Here is a 17,127-nt window from a genome sequence, read left to right on the forward strand (position 1 = left end):
CTGGGAGTTCAGGGTGAAGGTTGGCTGCCAGGAATCTGTGGCTGAGTATTGGTAGTCAGGGCAAGAATTGTGGAGGGGAGAGGTGAAAAATAAGTTGCTGAGGGGAATGGTAGTCAATGCAGGTTGATGTGGTTTGGGTTCTAGGATGATGTCTGTGAGCTGGGTTGATTGGAGTCATTATGATGGGTGGTGTAAGGGACTTGAGGGCAGGCCATGTAAGTAATTTATTTAATGGGCACCTACCTATGATGGGTTCTGAGTGTCAGACTCTACTAACTGTGACTTTCTCAGGCAGGTTCCCTTTAAGTCTGACTGAAGCATGTCTCACAACCATTGTAAGGTCTGCTTTTGCATGGATGGTCCAGGGACAGTAATAAAAACGCATCAATAAAAACCTCAGAAGTGATGTTCAGGTATGTGATGCATATGTGAAGACAAGAAAATTACAGACAATGTAACTTATAGTAAATTCCCAATTTTTGATTATGTTTTCTTTATGGAAGTTCAAGCACACATACACACAAAAGTGGAATGTTATATCCAGTGCAATAACCCTGTTGGAGAGAAAATATTGGAGCCATATTCATAGCATAGTCATAACTTACAAATTTATTTGTTGTTGTAAATAAAGATTTAAATAATTGAGCCACCTTCACTGAGGTAGACGAGTTTAAAAGAACTAGTAATGGTTTACAAAATTATAAAAAGAAAACAATGAAAGATCACTTCTGCTTCTTGGTGAGTTACTAACAATTGGAAATCGACAGGATTGTTGCTAAAATTTGTTGTGATTGTTGATCACCATGGGTGCTGGTTTGGTTCCAACGTGAACACAATGAGAGTGTAAGTAGTGTGCAATTCATACTGATCACCAATATTGAGAATGTCATTAGCACCTGTGTGGTTTGTTTCTGTATAATCACTTACATACATTGTGGGAAGGGCAACATTGCACTAGAATGGGTGCAGAGGAAATTCTTCAGGATGTTGCCAGAGATGGAGCATTTCAGTGCAAAGGAGAGACTGGATAGGCTGGGTTTATTTTCCTTGGAGCAGAGGAGAATGACAGGAAACTTGATGGAGGCATACAAAGTAATAAGGGCCATAGATAGGGTGAATAGTAGAAAACCTTTCCCCACAGCAGAGGGTGCAGAATCAACAACTCGTGCACAAGAAGGCAAAATGCATAGAATCACTCTGCGGCACTTAATCCGATAGAGGAGGCCACTGGCATGCTTAACCAATACTTCTGCTGTATGTACCCCGCTGAAGAACCTGCCCAGGTCTCATCAAAGTTGGTCTCAAGATTTGTGGTGGCTTGCTATGTGCCACATAAATTCACCATTATAAGAACCACACAGCAGCATCCTCCTACTGTCTTTTAAACATGCTTCTTGGAGGCTTCTTGACCACTTGGTGATTCAGGATATTTCTCTTCCTCCCTCCATCCCCCACTAAGGTCCTCATGGAAAGGATGTAAATTATGGCAGCTACTTTACCCCTTATTAGTGCCATGAAACTTCTGGCAAATCTAAAATGACTTCCATAACCTGATGATGCAATAATCCACCACTTCTTTAAGAGGTTCAAAGCATTGAGTTGGACTGGTGCCAGATATTCATGAAATTGGATTTCTTATAGATGGTAATATACAAACAACAGCATATTGCCTGGATGCTGAAATCAGTATAATACATTGGGTTGAAAGGATTGTATCTAATTTATCTTCCATAGATCAGTCATGGATGAATTTGAAAAGCTGCAAAGCCCAGGAAATAAGACTGAGCAGATATCAGTGATTAAAGAACCAGGATTGGCAATGTTGTGATGAGCTAACGTGTCTTTTTCCTCCTATGCTGTGAATGGAATGGTTCTCAGCTGGCATTTTGAAATTAAATTTTATTATTAAATTTTAAGGGTAGAAAATCACAAGTCAGAAAATAACTGCCAAACATCACAATGACTCGGGAGTCACCAACGTCTCTGAAAGAGCCAGGTGTGAAGTTTGATATTGACAATGGTTACAGGGAAGACTCAATACCTATTTCTAGTAAGATGAGTACTGTGGACTCCATTAACTTATCAAGTGGATAACTGACACATCAACTCAATAAACTTTCGTGCATCCATATAAATGTAATACTTTAAGCAATTTATCTTATGAGAAAAATAAGTACAAAATGTTGACTCTGTGCACTGAGGACACAAGAAAGCCCCATGTAAATAGTGGAAGAAGTGCACCATCTCACAAGTCACCTGTCCTCCCTTCCCACCAGCACCTTCTGCTCCATCTGTGGTTCCCATGTCGGTCATCTCAGAACCCACTAAAACAGAGTAGAAGAAATTCATCTCCAATCCTGAGGGGCTGCTTAATGATAATACAAAGAAATGAAGTAATGTTATTCTTACCTATAGTTGCAAACTGACTGTCAAGTCCAAGCGTGACCAGCATGAAGAAAAATAAAATGGACCAAAATGGTGCCACTGGCAGTTGTGAAAGAGCCTCTGGATAGGCAATGAAAGCCAAACCAAAACCTAAGCAGGGGCACAAATGAATTGTTGCAGTTAATCTTATTCAAAAGATAAGCACTGTAAATGCTGTCATCTTTTGAAATGACTAATTTTTTTACATGGCCAAGATCTATCAGTTTTGGCAGTATAATTGTGCATTTAGTCTGAGATTTTATCACTGTTCTGCAATAGTCTATGTGCCAGGGAAATGGACATTTTCTATTTAAGGTCCGCAAGCTCTTACTAAAGCCATCTGAAGAGGAAAACTCCTTCTACTTTGCCCTAGCAATGTACGTTATTCCCTCTTTCAGATTTGAGGATGTTGCACCATACAGCCACTTTCCTATTGCCTAAAACAGCCATCCTGGATGTCACCAAATCAATACTACAAAGTTATTTCCAGTTTTGTGCTGTGGTTCATACCCACAAGTACTGAAATTCTGCCCAAACTCTTTCCAGGCAGGATCCTTGCAAACAGCTATCATTGTGGATATGAGTCCCCCTGTTACTCTGGGATGGATTTGAACCTAGATCCTGGACGTTAAACCAATATTAACCCAATCACATATTCTAAGTCCAAATCAAATCAATTAAGTCAATGATGGCCAAAGCTATGCGACCCTGCTTGATACTTTTAACAGCCCTGATAATTCTAGTTGATAAATTGCAAGTATCTGGCCAATTAGTTCTTTGGTTGCTTTGATTAAACTTGAGGTGGTTTAAATTAAATTATTTTCAGATTGTTATCTTTGATTACAGTAACATCTGATCACAGAAGTAAACAGTGACATTGGCTGTGGGGGAGGTGCACCACTGTGATGATTAGTGGCTTCCACAACTCCACTGTAGACACCAGCATCACAAGTAGAACTGGAGAACCATTATTTCCTCAGTAAAATTAACCAGTGACATGCTCTGTTGAAGCAGTTGTAGGGGTTTTTATCATTCCTTATTTAGTCATTGGTTACAGCCTCAACAAAGTTTGAAAGCTGCATATGTGGTATCAGATACAGATGAAAGACAAAATTATGAAAGATGAAATTTTAAGTTTAAAACTTCGAATCCAGGTTTTGCCAATAGGGTGAAAAGGCCAAGTTTCTTGAGCAGTTCACTTCTACCTTATCATTTAGAAACTGAATACAATAGGTCTGATTGTGAGGTACCTGATTTTGCAACCTCTGAAACAAGCTTGTCTTGTATATGAGCCATATGTCCAAGGACAGAGAAGATGGCAAATCCAGCAAACACACTCGTAGCACAATTAACAATACAGACAATGATGGCATCTGAGTAACAGTTGTTGTGGAATTTGTTGTAGGATGACAGTGCTGTTAAACCTCCCCAAGCAACTGACAATGAATAGAATATCTGAGTTGCAGCATCTTTCCAAACCTGACAAATGGAAGGTAGAATTAATTAACATGGGAGATTTCACTTCACTTTTGAATAAAATCACATTAATCGTGAGAAACTTGGAGGTTAGTATTACACCTCCATAGTGACCTGAATAATTGAAAATCCTTTTGTTGGTAGAGTAATCAGTAGAAAAGCTGAGCCATCATTTTACTTTATCTAATTTCCTCCAGAATCTTACGAGCTTTATAATGTGATGTTTTAATCATATGACATGATGGATGTTTAATAACTTTGGCCTTTGTTGAAAGCAGCACAAAGTAGGTCTATTAAAATGCCATTAGATTCCACAATTCTTAACAATCAGATCTGAAATGTCAATGTGCCATAGTATTGAAATCCCACTTCAATGCTTTTTATGTAACCTGTCTCTAACAATTTTATTTGTGAATTGTCTACAAGGTACTAAAATGTAGGTATGAAGAATGTAATATAGCAGTTATTGTATTGGATTTCTTTTCAATCCTGTCCCTTCCAATTCTATCATATTGTATTCCATCTTATTGAAATTTAGAAAAATTCTTTTCCATGTCTGCAGTAATATCCCATCTGCAAATGATTTAACATTAAAAGTACAAATTGAAGTTCTCAGTCTTTATTCTTTGGTAGCAACTTTCTTCTAAATCTGACAATTAAAATGCAGTAACTAAGGTCATTTTCCTCATATGTGGACATTCCAAAAGCGGCAGTTTTTAAATTTAATTTTTCATAATTCAGTAAAATAAATAGAAGTGAAACACGAAATAGGTTTGACTATGGAATAGAGTCAGTTTTAGAGATTATTGGTAGATTTACCTCAGCATCAGATAGTCTACTGATATCTGACTGGCTTCCAATATAGAATTCAATTCCTTTATAGGCTCCATCCAGAGTAGCACCTCGGATCAGTAGTATAATGAGAACCACATAAGGAAACGTCGCAGTGAAATAAACCACCTGATTGTGGAGAGTAGATTGTTAGGTTTTCTGAGTTGCAGGTGCAGCACTTAGAGTATTGTATGAAAATTGAATAACAAAGGATTATAAAGGAAGCAGAGAACGCCAGAAGACAATTAGAGAAATAGTAATTACATAGAAGACACATTTCTTTTGAATATTGTTACTGAATTTAAATAGGGAAAATTTGGAATGGATTTTGCTGCCAAAATCAAAAGACTCCATACTTGGTAGTCAAATGACCAATGTTTAGGGATAGGGGAATGATTTGTGAATCATAAATTTATAGAACCAAGTGCTCTGTTTGTAAACTTCCACCATTTGCATGATACAAATGGAATCTTAGCTTTAGCTGCCCTATTATTTTTAAATTTACCATACAAATATAAATTGTAATTAAAAGATAAAGGACTTTTAGAATGGCATGATAAATTTTGCACCTGAGTCAAACATGCATCCTCCTCTGCCCTAGGATGGAATGATTTAAACATAGTACCTAGTATCAGGTAGTAAGTTATCCTCGAAAGATTTTAAAGAGCCAAATATTTTTTTTAATGGTTTTCTTATTTTTTATTTGTTTTTCCCTCTTTTTCTTAAGCCAGTGTTTCTTTCCCTCACATTTGCTTTCTCTACCTGATTTGACCCTAATTCACCTTCAATGTCAGTTGTCTTTCTGCTTATTTAGAGTCATGGAGTCACAGAGTTGTACAATACAGAACAGGGCCCTTTGACTCACCACATCCATGAGCCATACCAATCTTTCTGCCCATCTGCACTAATATCATTTGCCCACTTTAGGTCTGTATCCTTCTATACCTTGCCTAAAGTCTGTTAAATGACTGTTAAAATGTTTCTTTAATGTAGTGATTATAACCAACTCCACCACCTCCGCTGGCAGCAAGTTCCGGATATCAACCACTCTCTGTGTTTAAAAAACACCCTTTCCCCTCAATTCTTACCTCTCACCTTAAACCAATGTCCTCTTGTTTTTGATACCGTCTATGGGAAAAAGATTCTGAAAGATTCTATGCACCTTATCTATGCCTCTTATAATTTAATATACCTCTATCAGGCCACCCCTCAGCATCCTTAGCTCCAGGAAAATAAACCCAGACTATTCAATTTCTCCCCTTAACTAAAGTTCTCCAATCCAGGCAACATCCTGGTGAACCTTCTCTGCACTCTCTCCATCGCAACAACATCCTTTCTATGGTGTGGTAAACAGAACTACACACAACACTCCAAATGCAGTTTAACCAGTGTTTTGTAAAATTGTAACATATCATCCCAACTCATATTCTATGCCCTATAAAGACGAGTACGTTAAATGCCTTGTTCACCACCTATATACTGTATTACCACCTTCGGGGAAGTATGGGTTTGAACCCTAAGGTCCCTCTATTCATCAACATTCCTTAGCACCCTACTATTTAGTGTATATGTCCTACCCCTATTTGAAAATGCATTACCTCGCACTTGTTAGGGTTAAATTCCATCTGCCAATGCTGCGCCAAACTTTCCATCTGATCTATATTTTGCTGTAGCCTTAGACAACCTTCCTTACTGGTATTGGTATTGATATTGGTATTGGTTTATTATTGTCACTTGTACCGAGGTACAGTGAAAAACTTGTCTTGCATACTGTTCATACAAATCAATTCATTACACAGTGCATTGAGGTAGTACAGGGTAAAAACAATAAGAGAATACAGAGTAAAGTGTCACAGCTACAGGGAAGTGCATTGCAGGTAGGTGCAAGGTCATAACAAGGTAGATTGTGTGGTCAAGAGTCCATCTCATCATATACTGTAAGGGAACCATTCAATAGTCTTATCACAGTGGGACAGAAGCTGTCCTTGAGCCTGGTGGTATGTGCCCTCAGGCTCCTGTATCTTCATTGTCCACAACATCACCAACTTTCGTGTCATTCACAAACTTACTAATTGTACCTCCTACATACACATCCAAGTCGTTAATAAATATCATAAACGACGAGGGATCCAGCACTGATCCCTGTGATACAGCACTAGTCATAGACTTCCAATTGGAAAGTAATCCTTTCACCACTACCCTCTGCCTCCCAGCATTATCAATTTTGGATCGAATTAGCCCGCTTGCCTTGGATCCCATGTGCCTTAACCTTCTGGACTAGTCTACCATGCAGGTCAAATTTCTTACTAAAGTCCATATAGACAATGTCTACTACCCTGCCTTCATTAATCTTCTTGGTTACCTGCTTAAATAATTCAATCAAATTAGTGAGGCAGGATCTTCCCTGCACAAAGCTATGGTGACTATCTCTGATCAGCATCTGCCTTTCCAAATGTACATAAATCCTATCCCTTAGGATTTTCATCCCACCACTGATGCAAGGCTCACTGGCCTGTAGTTACCTGGCTTATCCCTGCTGCCCTTCTTATTTAAAGAAACAACATGAACTATACTTCGGTGTTTTGGCACCTTGCCTGTGGCTAATGAAAATGCAAGAGTCCCTGCCATGGCCCCAGCTATCACCTCCCTTGCATCCCATAGCAATGTGGGATAGATCTCATCTGGCCCTGTTGACTTATTAACACTTGACTTCTCAACACGTGTGCATCCCATGACATCTAACAAAACCTCCTTCTTAATACTGACCTGCTCCAGATTATCCACGTACCCCACCCAAACACAGTATCTTCCATCTTCTTGGTGAATACAGATAAGAAGTATTTATCTGCCTCATTCCACACATAGATTACCCCTTTGGTCTCTAAGGAGACCCAGTTTTATCCTGGCTACTCACTTGCTCCTGATATACCTATACAATATCTTGGGATCCTCCTTAACCTTACTTGCCAGTGATAATTCCCTTTTCCCTAATTTCTTTCATGTCCTCTTGTACACCCTCTATATTCCTCGAGACTCCCTCCATCCCAGTTGCCTACACTTGCCATATGTTACCTTTATTTTTCTTGATCAAGCCTTCATTATCCTTTTCAACCAAGATTCCCTAATCTTGTCATCTTTGTCTTTCACACTTATAGGAACATGATAGCCCTGAACTCTTTGCCTTCTTCCCATTGAAGACCAACCATATCCATTTCCACAACTACCTCGAAACTTACAGTATTATGGCCACATTCCCCAAAGTGTTCCCCCATCAACACTTTCACCAACTGGCCAGTTTAGTTTCTTAAGATAACGTTGAATCTTGCCCATCTCTTGTAGGATAAATATTTAAAAAATACTATTAGGTAAGCAGATATACTGTTGGTTCTGCTGTTCACTCAATCTCAGTTCTCCTTACATCCTCTTTCATGCAAATTACAAAGCCAACAGATTTTGAACTGAAGAGTACAGAAGAGAAGTTTGATCAGTAGGACATTCAGTGAATTGGAGAACTGTTGTTGTTTTTTCACACACAGGAGAAAGATCTTCAGATATTACTTAGGCTGGCAGTATTCATGAATAATGGATTCCATATTTGCCAAATTACTGTTAACATCACTTTGAGATAAACCAGCGCACTTCACAAATTACTTATAAATGGTAGTTGTACTGTTGTTTGTTACCAGAACTTGAACTTTACTGATCACTAATTATTTTACCTTTCCTGAAGATTTGATTCCTTTAGATAGTGCTATTCCAACTATCAGCCAGGCCAGAAGCAGACAGAGGGCTAAGTACCAGACTATATTCCCCGTCTCGTCAATTGAACTTGTACGACGTAAAGCCACTTTACTAAATAAAATGAAAACAAAAGTATCTCAAATAAGGATACTGTTAATTACAGACGGTTAGCATGTTTAACCAGTAATACACGGATCAGTAAGAAAATGGTTGACAACCAGTTCCTTTAGATAGTGCTATTCCAACTATCAGCAGGCTCAAGCGGTGGAATGGATTACTCCTCTTCCCATTTCTGTGGGAGATGTCCTGAATGGGTACTTTGTTTCAGTATTTACCAAGGAGAAAGACATGATGGATAGGGAGATCAATGTGGAGCATGCTAACATGATTGGCCATTTTGAGATAAAGAAGGAGGTCATTTTGGGTCTTGTAAAGAACATTAAAGTGGTTAAGTCCCCAGGCCTGATGTGTTATACCCTAGGTTATTGAGAGAGGCAAGAGATGAGATTTCGGTGGCCTTAAGCAAGATCTTCATGTCCTGTCTAGCCACAGGCGAGGTCCTGGAAGACTAGTGAGTAGCTAACGTTGTTCCATTATTCAAGAAGAGAAATAGGGATAGTCCTGGAAACTATAGACTGGTGAGTCTCACATCAGTGGTAGGGAAGTTACTGGATAGGATTTTTAATGATAGGATTTATGAGCATTTGGAAAACCATGGCCTAATTAGGAACAGTCAGCATGGCTTTGTGCGGGGCAAGTCAAGTCTTACTAACTTGATTGAGTTTTTCGAGGAGGTGACGAAGGTGATTGATGAAGGTAGACCTGTGGATGTTGTCTATATGGATTTTAGTAAGGCGCTTGACAAGGTCCCTCATGGGAGGCTCATCCAAAAGATTAAGATGCATGGGATCCATGGTGAATTAGTCATTTGGATTCAGAATTGGCTTGCCCATAGAAGAGGGAGAGTAGTGGTTGTTGGGCCTTATTCTGGCTGCAGGTCCATGATTAGTGGTGTTCTGCAGGGATCCATACTCGGACGTCTGCTGTTTGTGATATATGTAAATGATCACAAGATCACAAGACAAGGGAGCAGAAGCAGGCTATTCGGCCCATCGAGTCTGCTCCAAGGAAAGGGAAATAGAAATGGGGAATGGGGGAAGAAAAAAAACCTATTCTAATCCCAATTTCCAGCCTTATCCCCATATCCCTTGATATCCTGACTATTTAGATATCTATCTATCTCCTCCTTGAACGCTCCCACTGATCTGGCCTCCACTGCTGTACGTGGCAAGGAGTTCCACAAATTCACCACCCTCTGGCTAAAGAAATTTTTCCTCATCTCTGTTTTGAAACTGTACCCTCTAATTCTAAGATTGTGCCCTCTGGTCCTGGACTCACCCACCAAGGGAAACAGCCTAGCCACATTTACTCTGTCCTTTCCTATCAATATTTTAAATGTCGCTATGAGGTCCCCCCTCATTCTTCTGTACTCCAGTGAGTACAGTCCAAGAGCCGACAAACGCTCATCATATGTAAGCCCTTTCAGTCCTGGAATCATCCTCGTAAATCTCCTCTGAACCCTCTCTAACATCAGCACATCCTTCCTAAGATGTGGGGCCCAAAACTGCGCACAATATTCCAAATGAGGCCTCACTAGTGCCCTGTAGAGCCTCATCAACACTTCCTTACTTTTATACACTATACCTCTCGAAATGAATGCCAACATAGCATTCGCTTTCTTTACCACTGATCCGACCTGGTGGTTAACCTTTAAGGTATCCTGCACGAGTACCCCCAAGTCCCTTTGTACTTCCGTGCTTTGGATTTTCTCTCCTCCTAGATAATAATCTGCCCGCTTGTTTCTGCTTCCAAAGTGTACAACTGCACATTTCTCTACATTGAATCTCATGATGTGGATGAATATGTACTGTGGATAGGTTAGTAAGTTTGCAGAGGATACAAAGATTGGTGCTGTTGTGGATGGTGTAGAAGATTGCCAAAGGATACAGTGGGATATAGATCAGTTACAGAGATGGGCAGAGAGGTGGCAGATGAAGGTTAATCTGGCCAAATATGAGGTGTTTCACTTTGGAAGATCAAATGTAAAGGGAAAGTACACAGTTAATGGCATGACCCTTAACAGTGTTGATGTACAGAGGGATCTTGGGGGTTCAAGTCTATAGTTCCCTGAAAGTGGCTGCACAGGTTGATAGGGTGGTAATGAATGAGTATTGCATGCTTGCCTTTATTAGTCAAGGCACTGAGTTCAAGAGTTAAGAAGTCAGGTTGCAGGTTTATAAATCTCTAGTTAGGCCACATCTGGAGTATTGCATTCAATTCTGGTCACCCCATTATAAGAGGGATGTGGAGGCTTTGGAAAGGGTGCAGAAGAGGTTTACCAGGATGTTGCCTGGATTAGAGGGCATTTACTATAAGGAGAGGTTGGACAAACTAGGGTTGTTTTCTCTGGAACGGCGGAGGTTGAGGGGAGATCTGATAGAGGTTAATAAGAGTATGAGAGATATAGTGTAGTCAGCTGGTATCTTTTTCCCAGGGTCAAAATGTCTAGTACTCGAGGGCATGCTTTTAAGGTGAGAGGGGGTAAGTTCAAAGGAGGTGTGTGGGGCAAATTTTTTTACACAGAGAGTGGTGGGTGCCTGGAACGCACTGCCAGGGATGGTGGTGGAGGCAAGTATGAGACTCTTAGATAGGCGCATGAATGTGCAGAGAATGGTGGGATATGGATATTGTGTCACCAGCAGGGATTAGTTAAGTTAGGCATTACTAAATTACTAATTTACTTAGTTCAATACAACATCGTGGGCTGAAGGGCCTATTCCTATGCTGTACTGTTCTATGTTCTATGTTCTATGTTCCTCGTCTCCCTTTCCTTTGAACACATTTCAAGAGGCATTAAGTCCATGGAGTTTTGTAAGGGATTCCTAAAAAATTCAGGAAATGATAGATGGCATTTATGTGGTATTCTGGGTTCCCCAAGTGAACCCAAATACTTCAATGAACCATAAGGGACAAGATTTGCTGAAACTTCAGCTTTTGCACAACTACCAACAAAAAATCCTAATGGTTGATGGCATGCATCTAGGAACTTTCATCATCTTACAGTCTATGGTGTCTATCCTACTTTAGCGTCAAAAATGATTGCATCTAGGGGCTAAGCCTGTCCCTTCTTTGCTTGGTTCTTTAATCCAACTCAACAGTGATGTTACAAAGAGAATTTATGATAGGAATCACTGGGCCATAAGGAACCTATATGATTATGCCATTGAACTCCTCAAGGTATGATTCCACTGTTTGGATTAATCAAAATGGGGATTGATTGCTGGATATTATGGGAATCAAGGGATATGGGAATAGTGTAGGAAAATGACATTGGGGCATAAGATCAGTAATGATGAATTGCAGAGCAGGCACAAAGGGCAAAATACCCACTCCCGTTTATATTTCTTGTGTTCTTCCCCACGATCCAGCAGCTGGAGCTGGACCTGGAAGAGGAGGGAAAGAAGGGAACAGACGAGAATGAGAATGATTGGGAATGAAAGGGATGTTGGAGGTCCTCCTTGCGAGTGCTGTCATAAAAATATGAATTTGGCCCCTTGAGCCTGTTCCAACATTCAATAAAATGATGGCTGATCTCAGCAAAGGTTTCACTTTTCTGCCTGGTCTACTTTATCCTTGCTTTATCTGTAGTCCAGAAACCTACCTATCTGTCAGGGAGTGATGTGTAACCCAGAGATTTTTTTGAGGATCCTACTCCAAATGCAGTAAGGCATTTCCTGCCCAACATTGACAGAACTTACTACCCCATTGTTTTGGAATTTCAGGTGGCAGGTTACCAGGCCACTACATCAGTGTCTGACAATAATCATATATGTTAAATTGAGGTCACATTAGTTCTCCTTAAGAATCAATGGTACTAATACCCTTGCCCATTCTTCACTCATCAAATATCCTGGAGGTCATTTACAACAATAAACAGAATGGTAGAAGAAATCAGCAGGTCAAGCAGCATCTGTGGAGGCAATAGGTGTGCCAGTGTTTCAGGTTGAGACCCTGCATAGAAATGTTGCTTGACCTGCTGAGTTCTTCCAACATTCTGTTTTTTGTTCCAGTTTTCAGCATCTGCAGTGTCTTTCGTCTTGGAGGTCACTTAATTTACTTAGGTTTATAGGAATTCAAGCCAGGGATTGCGTGACTGATGCTGCAGCTGCATGTTAAAGACTGCTAACACAGTGGTAATGGGATAATCTTCTTACCTTGAGAAGGTATTGTTCCCTTACTGAAGTTGAAGTTCAAGATATAAGATTGCAAGGGCATTGAGGAAAGTCCTGATGACAAGAACTGAAGTTACCTACTTCCCCATTTGTACAGACCAGGTCAGATCAGATCAGGTTATGAAGATTGGGACAATCTATCTACATTTAAACGTGAAGCCCTGACCACTAGGACTAAAGTTATCTGCTTGCCTCAAAGACAGCATTTCCAAAAACACCAACAAAGCTAGCTCTACCTCATTCCCAATGGCTGCTGTGGTGGTAACCTCATGGACCATTCTGATCTACAACTTCAATCCATAATTGACTGTAGTCCATATGGTTGGACTAAGTGTCAGTGTACATTTGAATGCTAGGAACCTGTGTAAACTTCTTCCCTACCATTAGAAAGGGAAGATTCCCCTATCCCACCCTTAAGGCAGTGCCAACTGTCCAAAGGATATGCAAACAACTTTAACTTGGTATTCAAGTCTCACAGCATCCTCAAATAAAAACATTTCTTTCCTTGTTGTGTACTTGGTCTCAGATCAGCAAATGTCTGGCTTCCTTCACTATAAGCCTTGCATTATTTTTGGTGGTCTGTTGCTTGCCAAGCTAAATATTAAGTAAGTATTTTTACCAAAAATTCACCTTGCTTTGATGATCAATGCATGCCACAACCAATGCAAATCCCCACACTGATCCTGATCCTGAAATATCTGGATATAAATGCATGCTAGTGGGAAGACCACTGTACTTTGATATCAAATTGCACACATGCTTTTGCAGAAGGTGTGGTATGCAAGGCATGAACCAATTGCAATGGGACAAACAGATACAGATTCCCAGAGCATTGTCATTTTAGCATGTTTTTCCGGCCAAAACTGTATTTTCCCTCAGGGAAATTAATACTACTTCCAGAAATAAATTATTACAAAGGTTGAGATCAACTTTGAAATAATATTGTTTTCTTTAGTTTTTCACTATTTTTACGACTACTATTGAAGGAGAAAGGGGAGCCCATAAGAATATCTGAATTGTTAGGTGAAATAAAACCAATACCAGTCCAGCTTTCCTCCTATTGTCCTTGAATTTGCATTATACAATGACTTGTGGGTTACTTGACTAATCATGGAAATTTACCTCCATCAATTATTGATACAATACTAATGTAAAACCCTAGTGAAGGAGGGTTACAGAAACCATGAGCTGGGTCAAAAAACCAACTGTTGGAGGAACTCAGCAGGTCAGGCAGCCTCTGTGGAGGGAAACAGGCAGTCGACGCTTCAGGTCAGGACCCTGCATCAATCCTGTTTGTTTTTTGCTCCAGATCCCAGCATCTGCAGTCTCTTGTGTCAAGATGAACCGGGTCTTGTTTGACTCAGCCTATTACCCAGACATTGCCCTGTATATCTGGAATATCCTGTTCTGGAGATGTCGAGGGCTTATTTTGAGTTGGGTGATAAGGTCTAGGTAGCATTGTGCAGAGGCTCCTCCCTCAAAACTCCACTGAAGGGATATTTTAGAACATGTTTATGTGGCAGTGAAACATTGCCTTCCAAAGCCATAAAGGATTTTAACAGTTCTTAAGTGTGACTGATATTTAAGATTCAGTAAAATTGAAACAAGTCATCAAAAAAAAATTCTTTTGAACATAAGCATGCTAACACTTATAAAAACTGGACTAATTAAAATATTACTCTAAATAATGAAAAAAGCTAGCATTATCCTTGGTTACTAATCTGCAGATCTAAAATCCCCAGTCCTTTTCCAGGTTTGACCCAGGATAGGATCAGGCAAGTTATCCCATCCAGACTGGGCCTCACTACTGGATTCCATATGAAGTCTCCAGTGAAGCACAATGGCAGGTGTGCTGTCATTTAACACTCAGTAAGTCTTGGATTTTTACAATTGGCAGAGAATCTGGGGAATTCCCAAACATAACTGAAATGTTAACAGTTAAGTGGTAAAAGGATTAGAGGGGAGTAGAGACAACTGGGGTGGGGGAATGGTCAGGAATGCATGGCTAGAAAAGCTGTCTCCTGCCAGCAAGATTCATTCCCACAGGCTCAAATTTACAGATTTTTTTCCCAATGCATTTGACATGTCCTGTCTTGAATTATTCATGTTTATGCTAAAACACTTTTTGTCACAATGATTGAATGAAATCATTAAATCATATAATTGAAAATATAGCAGTGTAAAGCTGTGTTTAAGCAATGAGTGTCAAATGAGATTCCCTGCAGAGCTGACTTAAATTACTCACTATTGACATAATTTACTGATCTTACAAATCACTGTTAAAACAAACTGGATTGGGCACTGCATCTTCCAATGTTAATCATACTTATATTTAAATCAATCAGATTATTACTCATTAAATAAGACATTCATGCAATCCCAGAGAAAGCTACTGGTACAGCATTGTGGGTTACCGATGCTGCACTCTGCAGCAAATTACTCACTCCCAGTATTGCTCACTTGGACCCTGGTGAGGAACATCAATTTCTGATCCATTTACGCAAGTTTCATTGTTTGCTTGCAGCCATGTTGAATTAACAATTTCAAAATATCCATTGTCTAGTGTGATATTGCAGAGTGGACCTAAAAGATGTGGAATGTGAAATAAAGATATGTAAATGCATTGTCATTTAAAGTGCAAATGTCCCAAAGTGCTCTGAAGTCAGTAAAAAAATTTTTACTCTGATAGGTTGGAAACACAGAAAATTATTGGAACAATATGATCTCATAAACAACATTGAGTAAGGTGACCAAAAAATTAGAACATAGAACATTACAGCACAGGAACAGGCTCTTCAGCCCACTGACCGTGATGCTAATCTACTTAATCCCATCTGACTGCACATGGTCTAAATGTATGTGAAGAATAGGAGGATGACTAGATTAAGGGTAGGACCGATCAGGGATGTGCCTTGAGTTGGAAGAGGTAGGGGAGGTCTTTAATGAATACTTGGCTTCAGTATTCACCAGAGAGAGAGACCTTGACGTTTGTGAGGATGGCATATGACAGGCTGATACACTAGGGCATGTTGACCTGAGGAAAGAGGATGTGCTGAAACTTTTGAAAAGCATTAGGATAGATAAGTCACCAGGGCTGGATGGGATATATCCAAGGTTATTACAGGAAGTGAGGGAAGAGATTGTTGCGCCCTTGGCAATGATCTTTGCGTCCTCACAGGCGACAGGAGTAGTGCCAGATGATTGGAGGGTGGCCAATGTTGCTCCTTTGTTTAAGAAAGGGAGTAGGAATAACCCTGGGAATTACAGACCAGTGATTCTTACTTTAGTGGTGGGCAAATTACTGGAGAAGATTCTTAGAGACAGGATTTATGAGCATTTGGAGAAGCATAGGCTGATTAGGGACAGTCAGCATGGCTTTGTGAGGGGCAGGTTGTGCCTCATGAGCTTGATTGAATTCTTTGAGGATGTGACAAAGCACATTGATGAAGGTAGAGAGGTAGATGTGGTGTACATGGATTTTAATAAGGTGTTTGATAAGGTTCCTCGTGGAAGGCTTATTCAGAAAGTCAGGAAGCATGGGATCCAGGGAAACTTGGCTGTGTGGATTCAGAATTGGCTTGCCCATAGAAGACATGGTGGCAAATGGAGCATACTCTGCCTGGAGGTCAGTAACCAGTAGTGTTCCGCAGGGATCTGTTCTGGGACCCCTGCTCTTTGTGATTTTTATAAATGACTTGGATGAAGATGTGGAAGGGTGGGTTAGTAAGTTTGCTGATGACACGAAGGTTGGTGGTGTTGTAGATAGTGTAGAAGGTTGCTGTAGATTACAACAGGACGTTGATAGGATGCAGAGCTGTGCTGAGAAGTGGCAGGTGGAGTTCAACCCAGAAAAGTGTGAAGTGATACACTTTGGAAGATTGAATTTGAAGGCAGAATACAAGGTTAATGGCAGGACTCTTAGTAGTGTGGAGGAGCAGAGGGATCTTGGGGTTCACGTCCATAGATCCCTCAAGGTTGCTGCGCAGGTCGATTGTAATGTTAAGAAGGTGTATGGTGTGTTGGCCTTCATTAGTCAGGGTATTGAGTTCAAGAGCCATGAAGTAATGTTGCAGTTCTATAGAACTTTGGTTAGACCACACTTGCAGTATTGTGTTCAGTTCTGGCCACCTCATTATTAGGAAGGACATGGAAGCTTTAGAGAGGGTGCAGAGGAGATTTACCAGGATGCTGCCTGGATTGGAGAGCATGTCTTATGAGGATAGGGTGAGTGAGCTATGGCTTTTCTCTTGGAGAGAAGGAGGATGAGAGGTGACTTGATAGAGGTGTACCAGATGATAAGAGGCATAGATCGAGCGGACAGCCAAGAGACTTTTTCCCAGGGCAAAAATGGTTAACACTAGGG

The 17,127-nt window shown here is 40.3% G+C and overlaps 1 protein-coding gene across 1 annotated transcript in view; it reads right to left on the minus strand.

Moving 5' to 3' along the window:
• Positions 1-17,127, minus strand: part of LOC127573468 (sodium- and chloride-dependent neutral and basic amino acid transporter B(0+)-like) — a 40,426-nt gene that overhangs the window by 12,506 nt on the left and 10,793 nt on the right. Inside the window, exons 5-9 of the mRNA XM_052021721.1 lie at positions 15,209-15,347; positions 8,451-8,583; positions 4,720-4,860; positions 3,675-3,903; positions 2,410-2,535 (exon numbers count right to left, since the gene is read on the minus strand). Coding sequence (XP_051877681.1) covers positions 2,410-2,535; positions 3,675-3,903; positions 4,720-4,860; positions 8,451-8,583; positions 15,209-15,347 — 768 coding nt within the window. The remainder of the gene's footprint in view (positions 1-2,409; positions 2,536-3,674; positions 3,904-4,719; positions 4,861-8,450; positions 8,584-15,208; positions 15,348-17,127) is intronic.

Source organism: Pristis pectinata, chromosome 8 (assembly GCF_009764475.1).
Source record: "Pristis pectinata isolate sPriPec2 chromosome 8, sPriPec2.1.pri, whole genome shotgun sequence".
Taxonomy (NCBI): Eukaryota; Metazoa; Chordata; class Chondrichthyes; order Rhinopristiformes; family Pristidae; genus Pristis; species Pristis pectinata.